General features: G+C 68.8%; 1 protein-coding gene across 1 annotated transcript; it reads left to right on the plus strand.

Moving 5' to 3' along the window:
- The first annotated feature begins 136 nt into the window (after positions 1 to 136).
- Positions 137 to 17800, plus strand: LOC135874062 (ankyrin repeat domain-containing protein 50-like). The gene is made up of 4 exons (XM_065398758.1): positions 137 to 1163; positions 11315 to 11846; positions 13472 to 13701; positions 14703 to 17800. Exons 1-4 carry the CDS (start codon positions 137 to 139, stop codon positions 17798 to 17800), a joined length of 4887 nt encoding a protein of 1628 aa, XP_065254830.1.
- The last annotated feature ends 54 nt before the right edge of the window (positions 17801 to 17854 follow it).

Here is a 17854-nt window from a genome sequence, read left to right on the forward strand (position 1 = left end):
GAAAGGACCCGTGTCCCAGTGGCCAGCCCTGGGGCCTGATGGGGGCAGGTGTCCCCTAGAGCGAAAAGGCCCCGTATCCCAGTGGCCCACCCTGCAGCTGGATGGGAGCCAGCACCCCCTAGAGGGGAACGGCCCCATGTCCCAGTGGCCAGCCCCGGGGCTGGATTGGATCCGTCGCCCCCTAGAGGGGAAAGGCCCCATGTCCCAGTGGCCAGCCCCGGGGCTGGATTGGATCCGTCGCCCCCTAGAGGGGAACGGCCCCATGTCCCAGTGGCCAGCCCCGGGGCTGGATTGGATCCGACGCCCCCTAGAGGGGAACGGCCCCATGTCCCAGTGGCCAGCCCCGGGGCTGGATTGGATCCGATGCCCCCTAGAGGGGAACGGCCCCATGTCCCAGTGGCCAGCCCCGGGGCTGGATTGGATCCGTCGCCCCCTAGAGGGGAACGGCCCCATGTCCCAGTGGCCAGCCCCGGGGCTGGATTGGATCCGTCGCCCCCTAGAGGGGAACGGCCCCATGTCCCAGTGGCCAGCCCCGGGGCTGGATTGGATCCGACGCCCCCTAGAGGGGAACGGCCCCATGTCCCAGTGGCCAGCCCCGGGGCTGGATTGGATCCGATGCCCCCTAGAGGGGAACGGCCCCATGTCCCAGTGGCCAGCCCCGGGGCTGGATTGGATCCGTCGCCCCCTAGAGGGGAACGGCCCCATGTCCCAGTGGCCAGCCCCGGGGCTGGATTGGATCCGTCGCCCCCTAGAGGGGAACGGCCCCATGTCCCAGTGGCCAGCCCCGGGGCTGGATTGGATCCGACGCCCCCTAGAGGGGAACGGCCCCATGTCCCAGTGGCCAGCCCCGGGGCTGGATTGGATCCGACGCCCCCTAGAGGGGAACGGCCCCATGTCCCAGTGGCCAGCCCCGGGGCTGGATTGGATCCGATGCCCCCTAGAGGGGAATGGCCCCATGTCCCAGTGGCCAGCCCCGGGGCTGGATTGGATCCGTCGCCCCCTAGAGGGGAACGGCCCCATGTCCCAGTGGCCAGCCCCGGGGCTGGATTGGATCCGTCGCCCCCTAGAGGGGAACGGCCCCATGTCCCAGTGGCCAGCCCCGGGGCTGGATTGGATCCGTCGCCCCCTAGAGGGGAAAGGCCCCATGTCCCAGATTCTGCCAGGTCAGATCCCTGGTGCCCCCCAGGCTCGCAATGGCCAGTGGCATCGGACCTGCCTTGCTCCCAGGCCAGGCACCACCGGGTGCTGTGCCCGGGCCAGGAGGGGGAATGGTCTCCCTGGCGGAGCTCCGCGCTGGGGCCGTGTGTGGGATGGGCCCCCTGGCAGAGCTCCATGGGGAGGCCCTGGGCGGGGACTGATCCCCTCGGAGGGGTGGGGGGAGGTCCGCGCACAGAGCTTTACACTATGGCCCTGGGTAGGGACTGGGGGGGGGGGGGGCCCAGGCGGAGCTCCGCGCTCAGGCCCTGGGCCCCCAGGCGGAGCTCCGTGCTGGGGCCGCCGCCGGTTTCCTGTCTCCGGGCCGGAGCGAGCGGAAGTTTGGCGGCTCCTGCAGCCGCCGCGGGCCGGGTCCGAGCCGCCGCCAGGTGAGACCCGCCCCGCCCCCCCCGAGCCCCCCTCCGGACAGAGCCGGGGCGGCGCGGGGCCAGTCGCCCCCCCGGGGAGCCCCGTGCAGGCGGGGGAGGGGTTTAGTCCTGGGGACCCCCCTGTCCCCCCCCGGCGACCTGCCCGTGGGGGGGGGACACAGGGGGGGCAGCGCGGCCTTGGAGCTCCGCCCAGCCCAGCCCGGGCGCAGCGCCTGGCACCGAACTGCAGCGTCCCGGCGCCCCCTGGCGGGGAAAAGCCCCAGTCACCCGCACCCCCCCCCCCGCGCTCCCCTGGGGCGCCCTGTGCTCAGCCCCCGCCCCCCGGTGCCCCTCACTCCCGACCCGCAGCCCCCCGCCCCCCCTCACTCCCGACCCGCAGCCCCCTACTGCCCCCGGCCCCGCCGGTGCCCCTCACTCCCGACCCGCAGCTCCCCTCTTCCCCCGCCGCCCCTCACTCCCGACCTGCAGCCCCCCGCCCCCCCTCACTCCCGACCCGCAGCCCCCCACTGCCCCCGTCCCCCCCGGTGCCCCTCACTCCCGACCTGCAGCCCCCCGCCCCCCGGTGCCCCTCACTCCCGACCCGCAGGCCCCCCACTGCCCCCGGCCCCCCCCGGTGCCCCTCACTCCCGACCTGCAGCCCCCCACCCCCCGGTGCCCCTCACTCCCGACCCGCAGCCCCCCACTGCCCCTGGCCCCCCCGGTGCCCCTCACTCCCGACCTGCAGCCCCCCGCCCCCCCGGTGCCCCTCACTCCTGACCTGCAGCCCCCCACTGCCCCCGGCCCCCCCGGTGCCCCTCACTCCCGACCTGCAGCCCCCCGCCCCCCGGTGCCCCTCACTCCCGACCCGCAGCCCCCCACTGCCCCTGGCCCCCCCGGTGCCCCTCACTCCTGACCTGCAGCCCCCCGCCCCCCGGTGCCCCTCACTCCCGACCCGCAGCCCCCCACTGCCCCCGGCCCCGCCGGTGCCCCTCACTCCCGACCCGCAGCCCCCCGCCCCCCCGGTGCCCCTCACTCCTGACCTGCAGCCCCCGCCCCCCGGTGCCCCTCACTTCCGACCCGCAGCCCCCCACTGCCCCTGCCCCCCCGCCGCCCCTCACTCCCGACCCGCAGCCCCCCACTGCCCCAGGCCCCACCGGTGCCCCTCACTCCCGACCCGCAGCCCCCCACTGCCCCCGGCCCCCCCGGTGCCCCTCACTCCCGACCCGCAGCCCCCCACTGCCCCCGGCCCCGCCGGTGCCCCTCACTCCCGACCCGCAGCTCCCCTCTTCCCCCGCCGCCCCTCACTCCCGACCTGCAGCCCCCCGCTCCCCCTGCTCCCCCGGTGCCCCTCACTCCCGACCTGCAGCCCCCCACTGCCCCCGGCCCCGCCGCTGCCCCTCACTCCCGACCCGCAGCCCCCCACTGCCCCCGGCCCCCCCCGGTGCCCCTCACTCCCGACCCGCAGCCCCCCGCTTCCCCCGCCCCCCGGTGCCCCTCACTCCCGACCCGCAGCCCCTGTAGCCCAGCCCTGTCCCTCCCCCCAGGTGCCCCTCACTCCCGACCCGCAGCCCCCCACTGCCCCCGGCCCCGCCGGTGCCCCTCACTCCTGACCCGCAGCTCCCCTCTTCCCCCGCCGCCCCTCACTCCCGACCTGCAGCCCCCCGCTCCCCCTGCTCCCCCGGTGCCCCTCACTCCCGACCTGCAGCCCCCCACTGCCCCCGGCCCCGCCGGTGCCCCTCACTCCCGACCCGCAGCCCCCCACTGTCCCCGGCCCCCCCGGTGCCCCTCACTCCCGACCCGCAGCCCCCCGCTTCCCCCGCCCCCCGGTGCCCCTCACTCCCGACCCGCAGCCCCTGTAGCCCAGCCCTGTCCCTCCCCGCCGGTGCCCCTCACTCCCGACCCGCAGCCATTTCCAGGAGGCGTCCCTGCCCCAGGTGGCTCCATTGGGACCTGCTCTTTGCCCCACGCCTGTTGGCTCTGGCCGGCTCCGGCCCGTGCGAGCAGCGGAGCAGGGATGACCTGGAGCGAGGGCCGCCCTTCGCCAGGCCTCGCCCTGCCAGCTCAGGGAAGCCATAGCCGCGGGCAGGGCCGGGAACGGGGGCCGCTGCCAAATTCCGGTCCCCAGGGAACCGGCACCAGGCCCAGCGCCGGCGTGTCAGGGCCTGACGGGGCCGGAACCAGCCTCTGGCACCAGCGTCACGGGCCCGCCCCACGGAGCTGCTGGCTGGGAGAGCAGCGGCTGCAGGTGTGATGGGCTGACCCCCCCCCACCACCAGTGCAGGCAGGGGGCGGGGTGGGGGCACCATGCTGCAGGGGGTGGGGCTGCAGGGGGTGAGATGGGGCTGGGTGGGGGGCGCTGACCCATGGCGCTGGGGGTCAGGGGCTGCAGGAGTTGACATCTCTCCATGGCAATGTGACGCGCAAGTTGCCCGTTCACAGCCCTGGCACCAGCCCTGGGAGCCTGCGCCCATCTCCCAGCTGCTGCGCCCCAGGCCAGAGGTGGCTGCCTGCTGGTGCTGGGCAGAAGCCCAGTTCTCAGCCCTGGGCCAGGCCCCTGGTGTTTCAGGCTCGGCCCCCAGGACCCGGGTCAGCGCACGTGGGACTTGCCTGGGAGGGGCGGGGGGAAGGTTTGAGGCCAAAAACATCATGGAGGGGTGGGCATCCAATGGGATTGCTCTGAGTGTTCCCATGGCTACCAGAGCGAGTGACAGCCTATGGGTCCAATCCGTAGAGTTTCCAGATGGGCTGGCCCAGGCCGATCCTGCTGGGGGGAGGGGAGTCATGACCCCTCTGGCCAGTGAGGTCGGTGGCTTGGCCAATCCGCTGTCGCCCCCTAGTGCCCCACTGGGGCCAGCGCCGACTGCCAGGTGAGCGCCCCTGCCCAGCCCCTGCCCCCACAGCACAGCACCCCCTGCCCAGCCGCTGCCCCACAGCACAGCGCCCCCTAGGGCCCCACTGGGGCCAGCGCCGACTGCTGGGTGAGCGCCCCCTGCCCAGCCGCTGCCCCACAGCACAGCGCCCCCTAGTGCCGCACTGGGGCCAGCGCCGACTGCTGGGTGAGCGCCCCCTGCCCAGCCGCTGCCCCACAGCACAGCGCCCCCTAGTGCCCCACTGGGGCCAGCGCCGACTGCCAGGTGAGCGCCCCTGCCCAGCCCCTGCCCCACAGCACAGTGCCCCCTAGGGCCCCACTGGGGCCAGCGCCGACTGCTGGGTGAGCGCCCCCTGCCCAGCCGCTGCCCCACAGCACAGCGCCCCCTAGTGCCGCACTGGGGCCAGCACCGACTGCCGCGCGAGCGCCCCCTGCCCAGCCCCTGCCCCACAGCACAGCGCCCCCTAGGGCCGCACTGGGGCCAGCGCCGACTGCCGGGCGAGTGCCCCCGCCCAGCCCCTGCCCCACAGCACAGCGCCCCCTGCCCAGCCGCTGCCCCACAGCACAGCACCCCCTAGTGCCGCACTGGGGCCAGCACCGACTGCCGCGCGAGCGCCCCCTGCCCAGCCCCTGCCCCACAGCACAGCGCCCCCTAGGGCCGCACTGGGGCCAGCGCCGACTGCCGGGCGAGTGCCCCCGCCCAGCCTCTGCCCCACAGCACAGCGCCCCCTGCCCAGCCCCTGCCCCACAGCACAGCGCCCCCTAGTGCCGCACTGGGGCCAGCACCGACTGCCGGGCGAGTGCCTCCGCCCAGCCTCTGCCCCACAGCACAGCGCCCCCTGCCCAGCCCCTGCCCCACAGCACAGCGCCCCCTAGTGCCGCACTGGGGCCAGCACCGACTGCCGGGCGAGTGCCCCCGCCCAGCCTCTGCCCCACAGCACAGCGCCCCCTGCCCAGCCCCTGCCCCACAGCACAGCGCCCCCTAGTGCCGCACTGGGGCCAGCACCGACTGCCGGGCGAGTGCCCCCGCCCAGCCTCTGCCCCACAGCACAGCGCCCCCTGCCCAGCCCCTGGCCCACAGCACAGCGCCCCCTAGTGCCGCACTGGGGCCAGCACCGACTGCCGGGCGAGCGCCCCAGCTCGGGCTCAGTCGTACGTGCCCCCAGCTCTGCCAGCCCCCCCCCCTCACCCTCCCATCCAGGGCTGCGCGGTTCCCTCAGGGCAAGACGGGGTTACTGGCACCCGGGCTGCTGGTTTAAGGTGTGGACCCGGTGAATCAGCAGCCGCGTCCCAGGGGCGTGTCCACCCGGTGGGATCGGCCGGGCAGGGAGCCCAGCGCAGCAGCAGCCAGGCCGGCTCCGCACGCTGCCTGGGCCGCCAGTCCCTGTGGGGCTCTGGGTCACTGACCCCAAAACAGCTACAGACCAAGTGAGAGCCCAGACCCCTGGGTGCTGGGGAGCGTGGGGTGAGTGTGGAGCCTGGGGCTGCGGATCGGGAGTGAGGGGCACCTCAGAGCTCTGTGGGGCAGGGCTGGGCTAGCAGGGGCTGCGGGTCGGGTGTGAGGGGCACCGGCAGAGCTGGGGGGGGCAGGGCTGGGCTAGCAGGGGCTGCGGGTCGGGAGTGAGGGGCACCGCAGAGCTGGGGGGGGCAGGGCTGGGCTAGCAGGGGCTGCGGGTCGGGTGTGAGGGGCACCGGCAGAGCTGGGGGGGGCAGGGCTGGGCTAGCAGGGGCTGCGGGTCGGGAGTGAGGGGCACCGCAGAGCTGGGGGGGGCAGGGCTGGGCTAGCAGGGGCTGCGGGTCGGGTGTGAGGGGCACCGGCAGAGCTGGGGGGGGCAGGGCTGGGCTAGCAGGGGCTGCGGGTCGGGAGTGAGGGGCACCGCAGAGCTGGGGGGGGCAGGGCTGGGCTAGCAGGGGCTGCGGGTCGGGAGTGAGGGGCACCGCAGAGCTGGGGGGGGGCAGGGCTGGGCTAGCAGGGGCTGCGGGTCGGGTGTGAGGGGCACCGGCAGAGCTGGGGGGGGCAGGGCTGGGCTAGCAGGGGCTGCGGGTCGGGAGTGAGGGGCACCGCAGAGCTGGGGGGGGCAGGGCTGGGCTAGCAGGGGCTGCGGGTCGGGTGTGAGGGGCACCGGCAGAGCTGGGGGGGGCAGGGCTGGGCTAGCAGGGGCTGCGGGTCGGGAGTGAGGGGCACCGCAGAGCTGGGGGGGGCAGGGCTGGGCTAGCAGGGGCTGCGGGTCGGGTGTGAGGGGCACCGGCAGAGCTGGGGGGGGCAGGGCTGGGCTAGCAGGGGCTGCGGGTCGGGAGTGAGGGGCACCGCAGAGCTGGGGGGGGCAGGGCTGGGCTAGCAGGGGCTGCGGGTCGGGAGTGAGGGGCACCGCAGAGCTGGGGGGGGGCAGGGCTGGGCTAGCAGGGGCTGCGGGTCGGGTGTGAGGGGCACCGGCAGAGCTGGGGGGGGCAGGGCTGGGCTAGCAGGGGCTGCGGGTCGGGAGTGAGGGGCACCGCAGAGCTGGAGGGGCAGGGCTGGGCTAGCAGGAGCTGCGGGTCGTGAGGGGCACTGCAGAGCTGGGGGGGGGAGGGCTGGGCTAGCAGGGGCTGCGGGTTGGGAGTGAGGGGCACTGGCAGAGCTGGGGGGGGGGAGGGCTGGGCTAGCAGGGGGCTGCGGGTCGGGAGTGAGGGGCACCGGCAGAGCTGGGGGGGCAGGGCTGGGCTAGCAGGGGCTGCGGGTCGGGAGTGAGGGGCACTGCAGAGCTGGGGGGGGCAGGGCTGGGCTAGCAGGGGCTGCGGGTCGTGAGGGGCACTGCAGAGCTGCGGGGGCAGGGCTGGGCTAGCAGGGGGCTGCGGGTCGGGAGTGAGGGGCACCAGCAGGGCTGGGGGTGGTTCTCTGTGTTCATTACCCCTCCCCAGTTGTGTTTGAGCCCCCTGTGTTGCCCGTGTTGCCGCCTGGGGCATTTCCCTGCTATCGCTCCAGGCTTGTTCCCCCCCAGCACCGTCTGGGGGGGATCTCCTCTGGCCCCAGGAGGGCAGTGGGGGCTAGAGGGGGGGGCTGGGAGCCCGGACTCCTGGGTTCTATCCCTGGGCTGGTATGTGATGTGTGTGACCTTGAGCTGTCCCCCTCCCCTCCCCGTCTATGACTCAGTTTCTCCTTTTGGCCCTGCCTCCTGGGAGGGGTTTGTGAGGCCCTTTGATCTCTGTCTGGGTGGGGAGAAAGGGCCTTCTCCTCCCAGCCTCATCCTGCAGGAGTAGGGTGACCAGACAGCAACAGGAAAAAACAGGACGGGGGTGGGGGGTAATAGGCGCCTATATAAGAAAAAGTTCCAAAAAACGGGACTGTCCCTATAAAAACGGGACATCTGGTCACCCTCTGCAGGAGCCACGGCGCAGAAGGGACGAACGTGGGCGGCCATGGAGAAGGAGGTGGGGCCATGGGGGGTGGATGTGGTGGGGGACTGTGGTGGGTCGGGGGATGGACGGGGTGGATGTGGGTGGACGTGGCGGGGGTGGGGGGCTGTGCAGAGAGGAGAATGGAGAACAAACACGGGCGACTCAGGTGTAAAATTGTAACTGGGCGGCCAGGACACAACTCCAAGAGCAACCGGCTGAAAGTAGCAGCAATTCTTTAAGTGCATCAGAAGCAGGAAGCTGCTAAACAACCAGTGGGGCCCCTGGATAATCGAGGTGCTGAAGGAGCCATCAAGGACGATAAGGCCATTGCGGAGAAACTAAATGAATTCTTTGCTTCAGTCTTCACGGCTGAGGATGTTAGGGAGATTCCCAAACCTGAGCCGGCTTTTGTAGGTGCCAAATCTGCGGAACTGTCCCAGATTGAAGTGTTATTAGAGGAGGTTTTGGAAGAAATTGATAAACTAAACAGTAATAAGTCACCAGGACCAGATGGGATTCACCCAAGAGTTCTGAAGGAACTCAAATGTGAAATTGCAGAACTACTAACTGTGGTAGGTAACCTATTGCTTAAATCAGCTTCTGTACCAGATGACCGGAGGATAGCTAACGTGATGCCAATTTTTAAAAAGGGCTCCAGAGGTGATCCAGCAATTACAGGCCGGTAAATCTGACTTCAGTACTGGGCAAACTGGTTGAAACTATAGTAAAGAACAGAATTGTCACATATAGATGAACATAATTTGTTGGGGAAAAGTCAACATGGTTTTTGTAAAGGGAAATCATGACTCAGCAATCTACTAGAATTCTTTGAGGGGATCAACAAGCATGTGGACGAGGGGGATCCAGTGGATATAGTGTACTTAGATTTTCAGAAAGCCTTTGACAAGGTCCCTCACTAAAGGCTCTTACGCAAAGTAAAGTGCCACAGGATAAGAGGGAAGGTTCTCTCATGGATCAGTAACTGGTTGAAAGACAGGAAACAAAGGTTGGCAGGGTGGGGGATGGGCGTGGCAGGGCGGGGGATAGGCGTGGGGCCATGGCAGGGCACGGGTGGGGGTGGGGCCGTGGCAGGGTGGGGGTGGGGCCGTGGCAGGGTGGGGGATGGGGATGGGGCCATGGTAGGGCGGGGGATAAGAACATAAGAAAGGCCGTACTGGGTCAGACCAAAGGTCCATCTAGCCCAGTATCTGTCTACCGACAGTGGCCAGTGCCAGGTGCCCCAGAGGGAGTGAACCTAACAGGCAATGATCAAGTGATCTCTCTCCTGCCATCCATCTCCATCCTCTGACGAACAGAGGCTAGGGACACCATTCTTACCCATCCTGGCTAATAGCCATTTATGGACTTAGCCACCGTGAATTTATCCAGTCCCCTTTTAAACATTGTTATAGTCCTAGCCTTCACAACCTCCTCAGGCAAGGAGTTCCACAAGTTGACTGTGCGCTGCGTGAAGAAGAACTTCCTTTTATTTGTTTTAAACCTGCTGCCTATTAATTTCATTTGGTGACCCCTAGTTCTTGTATTATGGGAATAAATAAATAACTTTTCCTTATCCACTTTCTCAATATCACTCATGATTTTATATACCTCTATCATGTCCCCCCTTAGTCTTCTCTTTTCCAAACTGAAGAGTCCTAGCCTCTTTAATCTTTCCTCATATGGGACCCTCTCTAAACCCTTAATCATTTTAGTTGCTCTTTTCTGAACCTTTTCTAGTGCTAGAATATCTTTTTTGAGGTGAGGAGACCACATCTGTACACAGTATTCGAGATGTGGGCGAACCATGGATTTATATAAGGGCAATAATATATTCTCAGTCTTATTCTCTATCCCCTTTTTAATGATTCCTAACATCCTGTTTGCTTTTTTGACCGCCTCTGCACACTGCGTGGACATCTTCAGAGAACTATCCACGATGACGCCAAGATCTTTTTCCTGACTCGTTGTAGCTAAATTAGCCCCCATCATGTTGTATGTATAGTTGGGGTTATTTTTTTCCAATGTGCATTACTTTACATTTATCCACATTAAATTTCATTTGCCATTTTGCTGCCCAATCACTTAGTTTTGTGAGATCTTTTTGAAGTTCTTCACAATCTGCTTTGGTCTTAACTATCTTGAGTAGTTTAGTATCATCTGCAAACTTTGCCACCTCACTGTTTACCCCTTTCTCCAGATCATTTATGAATAAATTGAATAGGATTGGTCCTAGGACTGACCCTTGGGGAACACCACTAGTTACCCCTCTCCATTCTGAGAATTTACCATTAATTCCTACCCTTTGTTCCCTGTCCTTTAACCAGTTCTCAATCCATGAAAGGACCTTCCCTTTTATCCCATGACAGCTTAATTTACGTAAGAGCCTTTGGTGAGGGACCTTGTCAAAGGCTTTCTGGAAATCTAAGTACACTATGTCCACCGGATCCCCCTTGTCCACATGTTTGTTGACCCCTTCAAAGAACTCTAATAGAGTAGTAAGACACGATTTCCCTTTTCAGAAACCATGTTGACTATTGCTCAAGAGTTTATGTTTTTCTATGTGTCTGACAATTTTGTTCTTTACTATTGTTTCAACTAATTTGCCCGGTACCGACGTTAGACTTACCGGTCTGTAATTGCCGGGATCACCCCTAGAGCCCTTTTTAAATATAGGCGTTACATTAGCTAACTTCCAGTCATTGGGTACCGAAGCCGATTTAAAGGACAGGTTACAAACCTTAGTTAATAGTTCCGCAACTTCACATTTGAGTTCTTTCAGAACTCTTGGGTGAATGCCATCTGGTCCCGGTGACTTGTTAATGTTGAGTTTATCAATTAATTCCAAAACCTCCTCTAGTGACACTTCAATCTGTGACAGTTCCTCAGATTTGTCACCTACAAAAGCCATGTTCTTATGTTCTTATGTTCTTATGTTATGGGATGGGCGTGGGGCCATGGCAGGGCAGGGGATGGGTGTGGAAGGACGGGGGACGGGCGTGGGGCCGTGGCAGGGCGGGGGATGGGGATGGGGCCATGGTAGGGCGGAAGATGGGTGTGGGGCCATGGCAGGGTGGGGGATGGGTGTGGCAGGGTAGGGGACGGGCGTGGGGCCGTGGCAAGGTGGGGGATGGGGATGGGGCCATGGTAGGGCGGGGGATGGGTGGGGGGCCATGGCAGGGTGGGGGATGAGTGTGGCAGGATGGGGGACGGGCGTGGGGCCGTGGCAGGGTGGGGGATGGGGCCATGGTAGGGCAGGGGACAGGCGTGGGGCCGTGGCAGGGCGGGGGATGGGGATGGGGCCATGGTAGGGCGGAAGATGGGCGTGGGGCCGTGGCAGGGTGGGGGATGAGCATGGCAGGGCGGGGGATGGGTATGGGGCCGTGGCAGGGTGGGTGATGGGCGTGGGGCTGTGGCAGGGAGGGGGATGGGCATGGCAGGGTGGGCGAGGGGGGGACAAACACGGGCAGCCGGGGCGTTGCCAGGTGAACTCTCCTCTCTCTCTCCCCAGGTCTCCCCACGCCCGGCCATGCTGCCCCCGCGGAGCGCGACGGCCTGGGCCCGGCGCGGCTGCCCGGATCTGGGGCCTGGCCCGGGGTGGGAGGCCCCCCTGCAGCACCTCCCGCAGGCTGGCTGAGGCCCGGCATGGAGGGGGCGGGGAGCCGGCTGCAGGGCAAACCCTTCTACTGCCGGGAGTGGGCGCTGCAGCGGCTGGCGCGGGGGCTGGCGCGGGCCGGGCCGGGGGGGCTGCTGCTCACCGGGGGGCCCGGCTGCGGGAAGACGGCGTTGTGCACCGAGCTGCTGTGGCCCACGTCGGAGCAGGGCCGGCAGGCGGGGCTGGGCACCCGGGCACTGGGCTGGCACTTCTGCCAGGCCCACGACGCGGCCACGCTGTCCCCACACCACTTCCTCCGGGGCCTGGTGCGCCAGATGGAGCAGTGCCCCCTGCTGCCCGGGTACGGCCCCCGCCTGCGCCAGCCCGGGGCCTGCGCCAGCCTGGAGCCTGCCCAGTGCGAGCCACACCCTGACGAGGCCTTCAAGAGGTGAGCGCCCCCAGCGCCCCCACCCTGTGCTCCCAGCGCCCCCACCCTGTGCCCCCGGCACCCCCAGCACCCGCAGCCTGGGCCTGTGCCCCCACCCTGTGCCCTGTACCCCCAGCGGCCCCAGACTGCGCCCTGCACCCCACGGTGCCCCCACCCTGTGCCCCCAGCGCCCCCACCCTGAGCCCTCTGCCCCCACGCTGTGCCCTGTGCCCCCAGCGCCCCCACCCTGTGCCCTGTGCCCCCAGCGCCCCCACCCTGTGCCCCCAGCTTCCCCACCCTGTGCCCTGTGCCCCCGGCACCCCCAGCGCCCGCAGCCTGGGCCTGTGCCCCCACCCTGTGCCCTGTACCCCCAGCGCCCCCGCCCTGCACCCTGTGCCCCCAGTGTCCCCACCCTGTGCCCCCAGCCTGTGTCCTGTTCCCCCAGCACCCCCAGACTGCGCCCTGTACCCCCCGGTGTCCCCATCCTGCACCGATACCCCCCAGATTCTCTGTGCTGTGTCCCCCCCAGTGCCCCTTCAAGAGGTGAGAGCTCCCAGCGCCCCCACCCTGTGGCCCCACCCTGTGCCCTGTGCCCCCCGACACCCCCACCCTGTGCCCCCAGCTCCCCCACCCTGTGCCCCCACCCTCTGCCCTGTGCCTCCCGGCGCCCCAGCGCCCCCACCCTGTGCCCCAGCACCCCCACACTGCGCCCTCTGCCCCCACGCTGTGCCCTGTGTCCCCAGCGCCCCCACCCTGTGCCCTGTGCCCCCCAACACCCTCACCCTGTGCCCCCAGCTCCCCCACCCTGCGCCCCCACCCTGTGCCATGTGCCCCCAGCGGCCCCACTTTGTGCCCCCACCCTGTGCCCCCGACACCCCCACCCTGTGCCCCCAGCCCCCCCACCCTGTGCCCTGTGCCCCCAGCCTGGGCCTGTGCCCCCACCCTGTGCCCTGTACCCCCAGCGCCCCCGCCCTGCGCCCCACGGTGCCCCCACCCTGCACCCTGTGCCCCCAGTGTCCCCACCCTGTGCCCCCAGCCTGTGCCCTGTGCCCCCAGCACCCCCAGACTGCGCCCTGTACCCCCCCGGTGTCCCCATCCTGCACCGATACCCCCCCAGATTCTCTGTGCTGTGCCCCCCCAGTGCCCCTTCAAGAGGGGCCCCAGCACTGTGCCCCTCGTACCCAAGGGGGGAGCCCAGCACAGTGGGGGCTTTCCCTGCCCCCAAGGCCCCTCTCAGCCTGGGCAGCCCGTCGGCCCCACCCACCAGGTAACCGCACCTGTTCAGTGTGAGCCCCCCGTGGGCCTGCCCAGGCTCTGCATCTTGTGCCCCCCCCGACGCTGCCCCCTCTAGAGCCGCTCCCCCCCCCACGGGACCTTCCATCCCCTCAGTACCCCCATGCGCCCCCCAGAACCCACACCCGAGCCCACGTGGCGCCCTCTCTCCAGAGCTCCCTGGGAGGCCGGGCCGGGCTGCGCCCCTGGGCGGTGGGGGGGACGGGCCCCCAGCCCTGCACTGAAGAGGAAGAGACCCAGCTGGGGGGGGCGGTTGTACGGGAGATGCATCATCGGAGGGGTAGAGCCTCTCCCCGGGGGGGGGCTGCCCCTGTAACCCCTCCCTCGCTCCTCTGACCCCCATGTCTCCCCAGGGCCGTGCTGCTGCCGCTGCTGGACCTGCCGCCCCCGCCCCAGAGGCTGCTGCTGCTGGTGGACGCGGTGGACGCTGGCGGCGCCCTGGGGGCCAGCGAGTGGCAGCCGGGGGGGCCAAGCACCACCATCGCCCAGCTGCTGGCCACCCACCACCACCTGCTGCCCCGCTGGCTGCTGTTGGTCTGCTCGGCCCGGCACCACGGCAAGGCGCTCGCCCGGATGTTCGCCGGTGAGAGCCCGCGGGGGGCGCTGGGCACGCTTGGGGGGCGGCTGTTTGCATGGCAGGGAGGGGCTGGGATTGGGGCGGCAGCTGGAATTGAGTCAACAGTGTGCCCTTGTTGCCAAGAAGGCTAACGGCATTTTGGGCTGTATAAGTAGGGGCATTGCCAGCAGATCGAGGGACGTGATCGTTCCCCTTTATTCGACATTGGTGAGGCCTCATCTGGAGTACTGTGTCCAGTTTTGGGCCCACACTACAAGAAGGATGTGGAAAAATTGGAAAGAGTCCAGCGGAGGGCAACAAAAATGATTAGGGGGCTGGAGCACATGACTTATGAGGAGAGGCTGAGGGAACTGGGATTGTTTAGTCTCCAGAAGAGAAGAATGAGGGGGGATTTGATAGCTGCTTTCAACTACCTGAAGGGGGGTTCCAAAGAGGATGGAACTCGGCTGTTCTCAGTGGTGGCAGATGACAGAACAAGGAGCAATGGTCTCAAGTTGCAGTGCGGGAGGTCTAGGTTGGATATTAGGAAAAACTTTTTCACTAGGAGGGTGGTGAAGCACTGGAATGGGTTACCTAGGGAGGTGGTGGAATCTCCTTCCTTGGAGGTTTTTAAGGCCCGGCTTGACAAAGCCCTGGCTGGGATGATTTAGTTGGGAATTGGTCCTGCTTTGAGCAGGGGGTTGGACTAGATGACTCCTGAGGTCCCTTCCAACCCTGATATTCTATGATTCTAGGATTAATTCAGATGGGGGCCGGCAGCGTGCTGGGGGGGTGGCTACACTCCGGGGGTGGGGGGCTTGCACATGGGGGGCACAGGGGCCGGTTGCACATGGGGGGGTTGCATACGGGGGGGCACAGGGGCCTGTTGCACACGGGGGGGGTTGCACATGGGGGGCACAGGGGCCGGTTACACAAGGAGCGTGGGGGGGTTGCACACGGGGAGGGCTAGTTGCCGGTGGGCGGAGACTGGTGGCAACCCCGTGCTGACCCACCCGCCTGGCCCCCAGGGTTCCGGCGGATCTGCCTGGACGACCTGCGGCGGGCGCCGGTGGTGCGGGACGTGCAGCGATACATCCTGTGCCGGCTGGAGCAGGAGGAGGGGCTGCGCCGGCACCTGACCCACGAGACGGCCGAGATGCTCAACCAGCTGCACATCAAGAGCAATGGCTGCGTTCTGTACCTGGAGCGGGTGCTGGACGGGGTGGCTGAAGGGTTGGTGGTGCTGCGGGAAATCCGCCACATCCCCGGCACGCTCAACGGCCTCTACCTGTGGCTGTGCCAGCGCCTCTTCACCGGCAAGCTCTTCGCCCGCGTGCGGCCGCTGCTCAACGTGCTGGTGGCCGCGCCCCGCCCGCTGTGCCCCCACCAGCTCCACGGCGCCCTCTGGGCGCGCCAGGCCGGCCCCGGCCCCAGCTGGGAGGAGTTCCAGCGCCAGCTCAATAGCCTGGCCACGCTGCTGCTGGACGGCCCAGGCGGCACCCGGATCCTCTTCCACGCCAGCTTCGCCGAGTGGCTGCTGGACGTGAAGTACTGCACCCAGCGCTACCTGTGCAGCGCGGCCGAGGGCCACGGCCTGCTGGCCCTGAGCGCCGCCTGCCGCGGCCCCCAGCTCAGCCCCCGCGAGGTGCACGACCTGGCCCGCCACCTGCTGCGCGCCGACCTGCGCCTGCCGCCCTGCCAGCTGGCGCTCTGGATGGTGTGGCAGGATGTGCCCGTGGCCCACTGCCTGCTGGCCGACCTGCCGACACTGCCGCTGGAGACAGACGTGCTGCAGCTGCTGGTGCTGGCGGGGGCGCGGCTGGGCGAGCGGGAGGCGGGCACGGGAGGCCTCCTGCACCAGGCGCTGGAGCAGGAGGACTCAGTCCGCATGCTGCTGGAGAACGGGGCCAGCGCCAACCAGCGGGATGCCAACGGGCGCACCCTGCTGGCCAGTGCTGCCCACAGCGGCAACCCCGAGGTGGCCAGCCTGCTGCTGGGCTGGGGGGCCGAGGTGGAGGCGCCCGACCGGCACGGGCAGACCCCGCTGACGCTGGCCGCACTCCAGGGCCACGCTAAGGTCCTGCACTGCCTACTCGCCCACGGTGCCAACGTCAACCATGCTGACCAGAGGGGCTGGACGGCGCTGCGCTCGGCCGCCTGGGGCGGGCACGCCGAGGCCGTGGGCGCCCTGCTGCGGGCGGGCGCGGACGTGGACTGGCGGGACGTGGAGGATCGCACGGCGCTGCGGGCAGCTGCCTGGGGGGGGCACGAGGGCATCGTGCGGATGCTGCTGGCGCACGGTGCCCAGGTGAACCGGGCCGACACTGAGGGGCGCACGGCCCTGATCGCTGCCGCCTACATGGGGCACCGGGAGATCACGGAACTGCTGCTGGCGCACGGCGCCGACATCGACCACGCCGACGCGGACGGGCGCACGGCGCTGTCCCTGGCGGCCCTGTGCGTGCCGGCCAGCCGTGGGCACGCCGACGTGGTGAGCCTGCTGCTGGAGCACGGGGCACACGTGGGGCACCACGACCGACACGGCATGACCCCGCTGCTGGTGGCCGCCTGCGAGGGCCACGCCGAGGTGGCCGAGCTGCTGCTGGAGGGCGGGGCCGACGTGGAGCAGGCAGACGCCACGGGGCGCACCCCACTGCTGGTGGCCACCGCCATGGGGCACGGCGCCGTGGTGCAGACCCTGCTGCTGTGGGGCGCGGCTGCAGGTGCCAAGGATGCCAAGGGCCGCACGGCTCTGAGCCTGGCGGCCGCCCAGGGCAGCAAGCACATGGTGCGGGCCCTGCTGGAGCGCGGGCTGGACGAGAACCACCCGGACGCCATGGGCTGGAGCCCGCTGCACCTGGCCGCCTGCGAGGGGCACGCGGGGGCCTGTGGGGTGCTGGCCGAGCACGGCGCCCGCCTGGACCAGCAGGACCGGGACGGCCGCACCCCCCTCATCCTGGCAGCCCAGGAGGGCCACAGCGAGTGCGTGCGGCTGCTGCTGGGAAGTGGCTCCCCCGTGGATCACCGGGACCACGACGGGCGCATGGCGCTGGGCGCGGCTGCACTGGGGGGGCACCGGGCCACGGCCGAGCTGCTGCTGCGCCACAGGGCTGACCCCAACCTGCCGGATGCCGCGGGGCGGCCCCTGGTCTACCTGCTGGTGCTGGGGGGCTGCCAGGACCTGCTGGAGCTGCTCCTGGCGAGTGGCAGCGACCCGGAGGCGCGGGACGCCCAGGGGCGCACGGCGCTGCACGTCTCCTGCTGGCAGGGGCGGCTGGAGGCGGCGCGGGCGCTAGTGCACCACGGCGCCGACGTCAACGCGCTTGACACGGAGCGGCGCTCGGCCCTGCACTCGGCCGCCTGGCAGGGCCACGCCAGCACCGTGCGCTTCCTGCTGGAGCGCGGGGCGCACGTAGACCAGGCCTGCAGCCAGGGCGCCACAGCGCTGGGCATCGCCGCCCAGGAGGGCCACGGCGAGGTGGCGTGGGCGCTGCTGGAGATGGGCGCCGACCCCACCCACACCGACCGGTACGGGCGCACGCCCAGCCACGTGGCCGCCCGGCGGGGCCAGGCCGCCATCCTGCGCCTGCTGCAGAGCCACGGGGTGCCCACCGCCACCACCTGCTCCCCGCCGGGCGCCTCCGGCCACTCCTCCGCCAGCCCCCCGGTGCCCCCCGCCCCCAGCCAGAGGCCCGGCTCGAACTTGCCACAGTGCCCAGCCGACGCCTCCCTGCACAGCTCCCGCGGCTCCACCTGCCACTCGCTGGTCACGGCGCAGACAGTGCCGGCCGACAGCCCAACCTTCACCCAGCAGCTGCAGCCCTCGCTGCCCCGCAGCCTCCCGGCCCCCGCCCCCAAGAGCCCCCAGCCCAGCCTGGCACTGCCCCTGGGCGTGCCCGGAGCCCCAGAGCCACAGGCAGGCAGCCCGGGGCGGGAGGTGCCGTCCCCCGAGTGGGACCCCAAGCCCAACGGCTTCCTGCCCTGGCAGGATGGGGGGCCGACAGGGACCCTCTCCCTCCTCTCCCTCGCCACGCTGGACCCCCAGCTGCACCTCAAGCGAGCCGTCAAGCTGCAGTTCGAGGGCCCCACCTGCTGCAACGACCCCAGGAAGGAGACGCCGCTGTGAAGGTGAAGGGAGCAGAGGCGGGGGGCAGCGCTGGGTGGGAGGGGCTGGGGCTGG

The sequence above is a fragment of the Emys orbicularis genome, chromosome 1, assembly GCF_028017835.1.
Source record: "Emys orbicularis isolate rEmyOrb1 chromosome 1, rEmyOrb1.hap1, whole genome shotgun sequence".
In the NCBI taxonomy this organism is placed as follows: domain Eukaryota; kingdom Metazoa; phylum Chordata; order Testudines; family Emydidae; genus Emys; species Emys orbicularis.

Excerpts from the sequence above, each read along its gene's own strand:
- LOC135874062 (XM_065398758.1), top strand. The coding sequence starts at position 137 with ATGTCCCAGTGGCCAGCCCCGGGGCTGGATTGGATCCGTCGCCCCCTA. Across the intron at positions 1,164-11,314 it reads CATGTCCCAGATTCTGCCAG|GTCTCCCCACGCCCGGCCAT; the intron begins GTCAGATCCCTG and ends CTCTCTCCCCAG. Across the intron at positions 11,847-13,471 it reads CCTGACGAGGCCTTCAAGAG|GGCCGTGCTGCTGCCGCTGC; the intron begins GTGAGCGCCCCC and ends ATGTCTCCCCAG.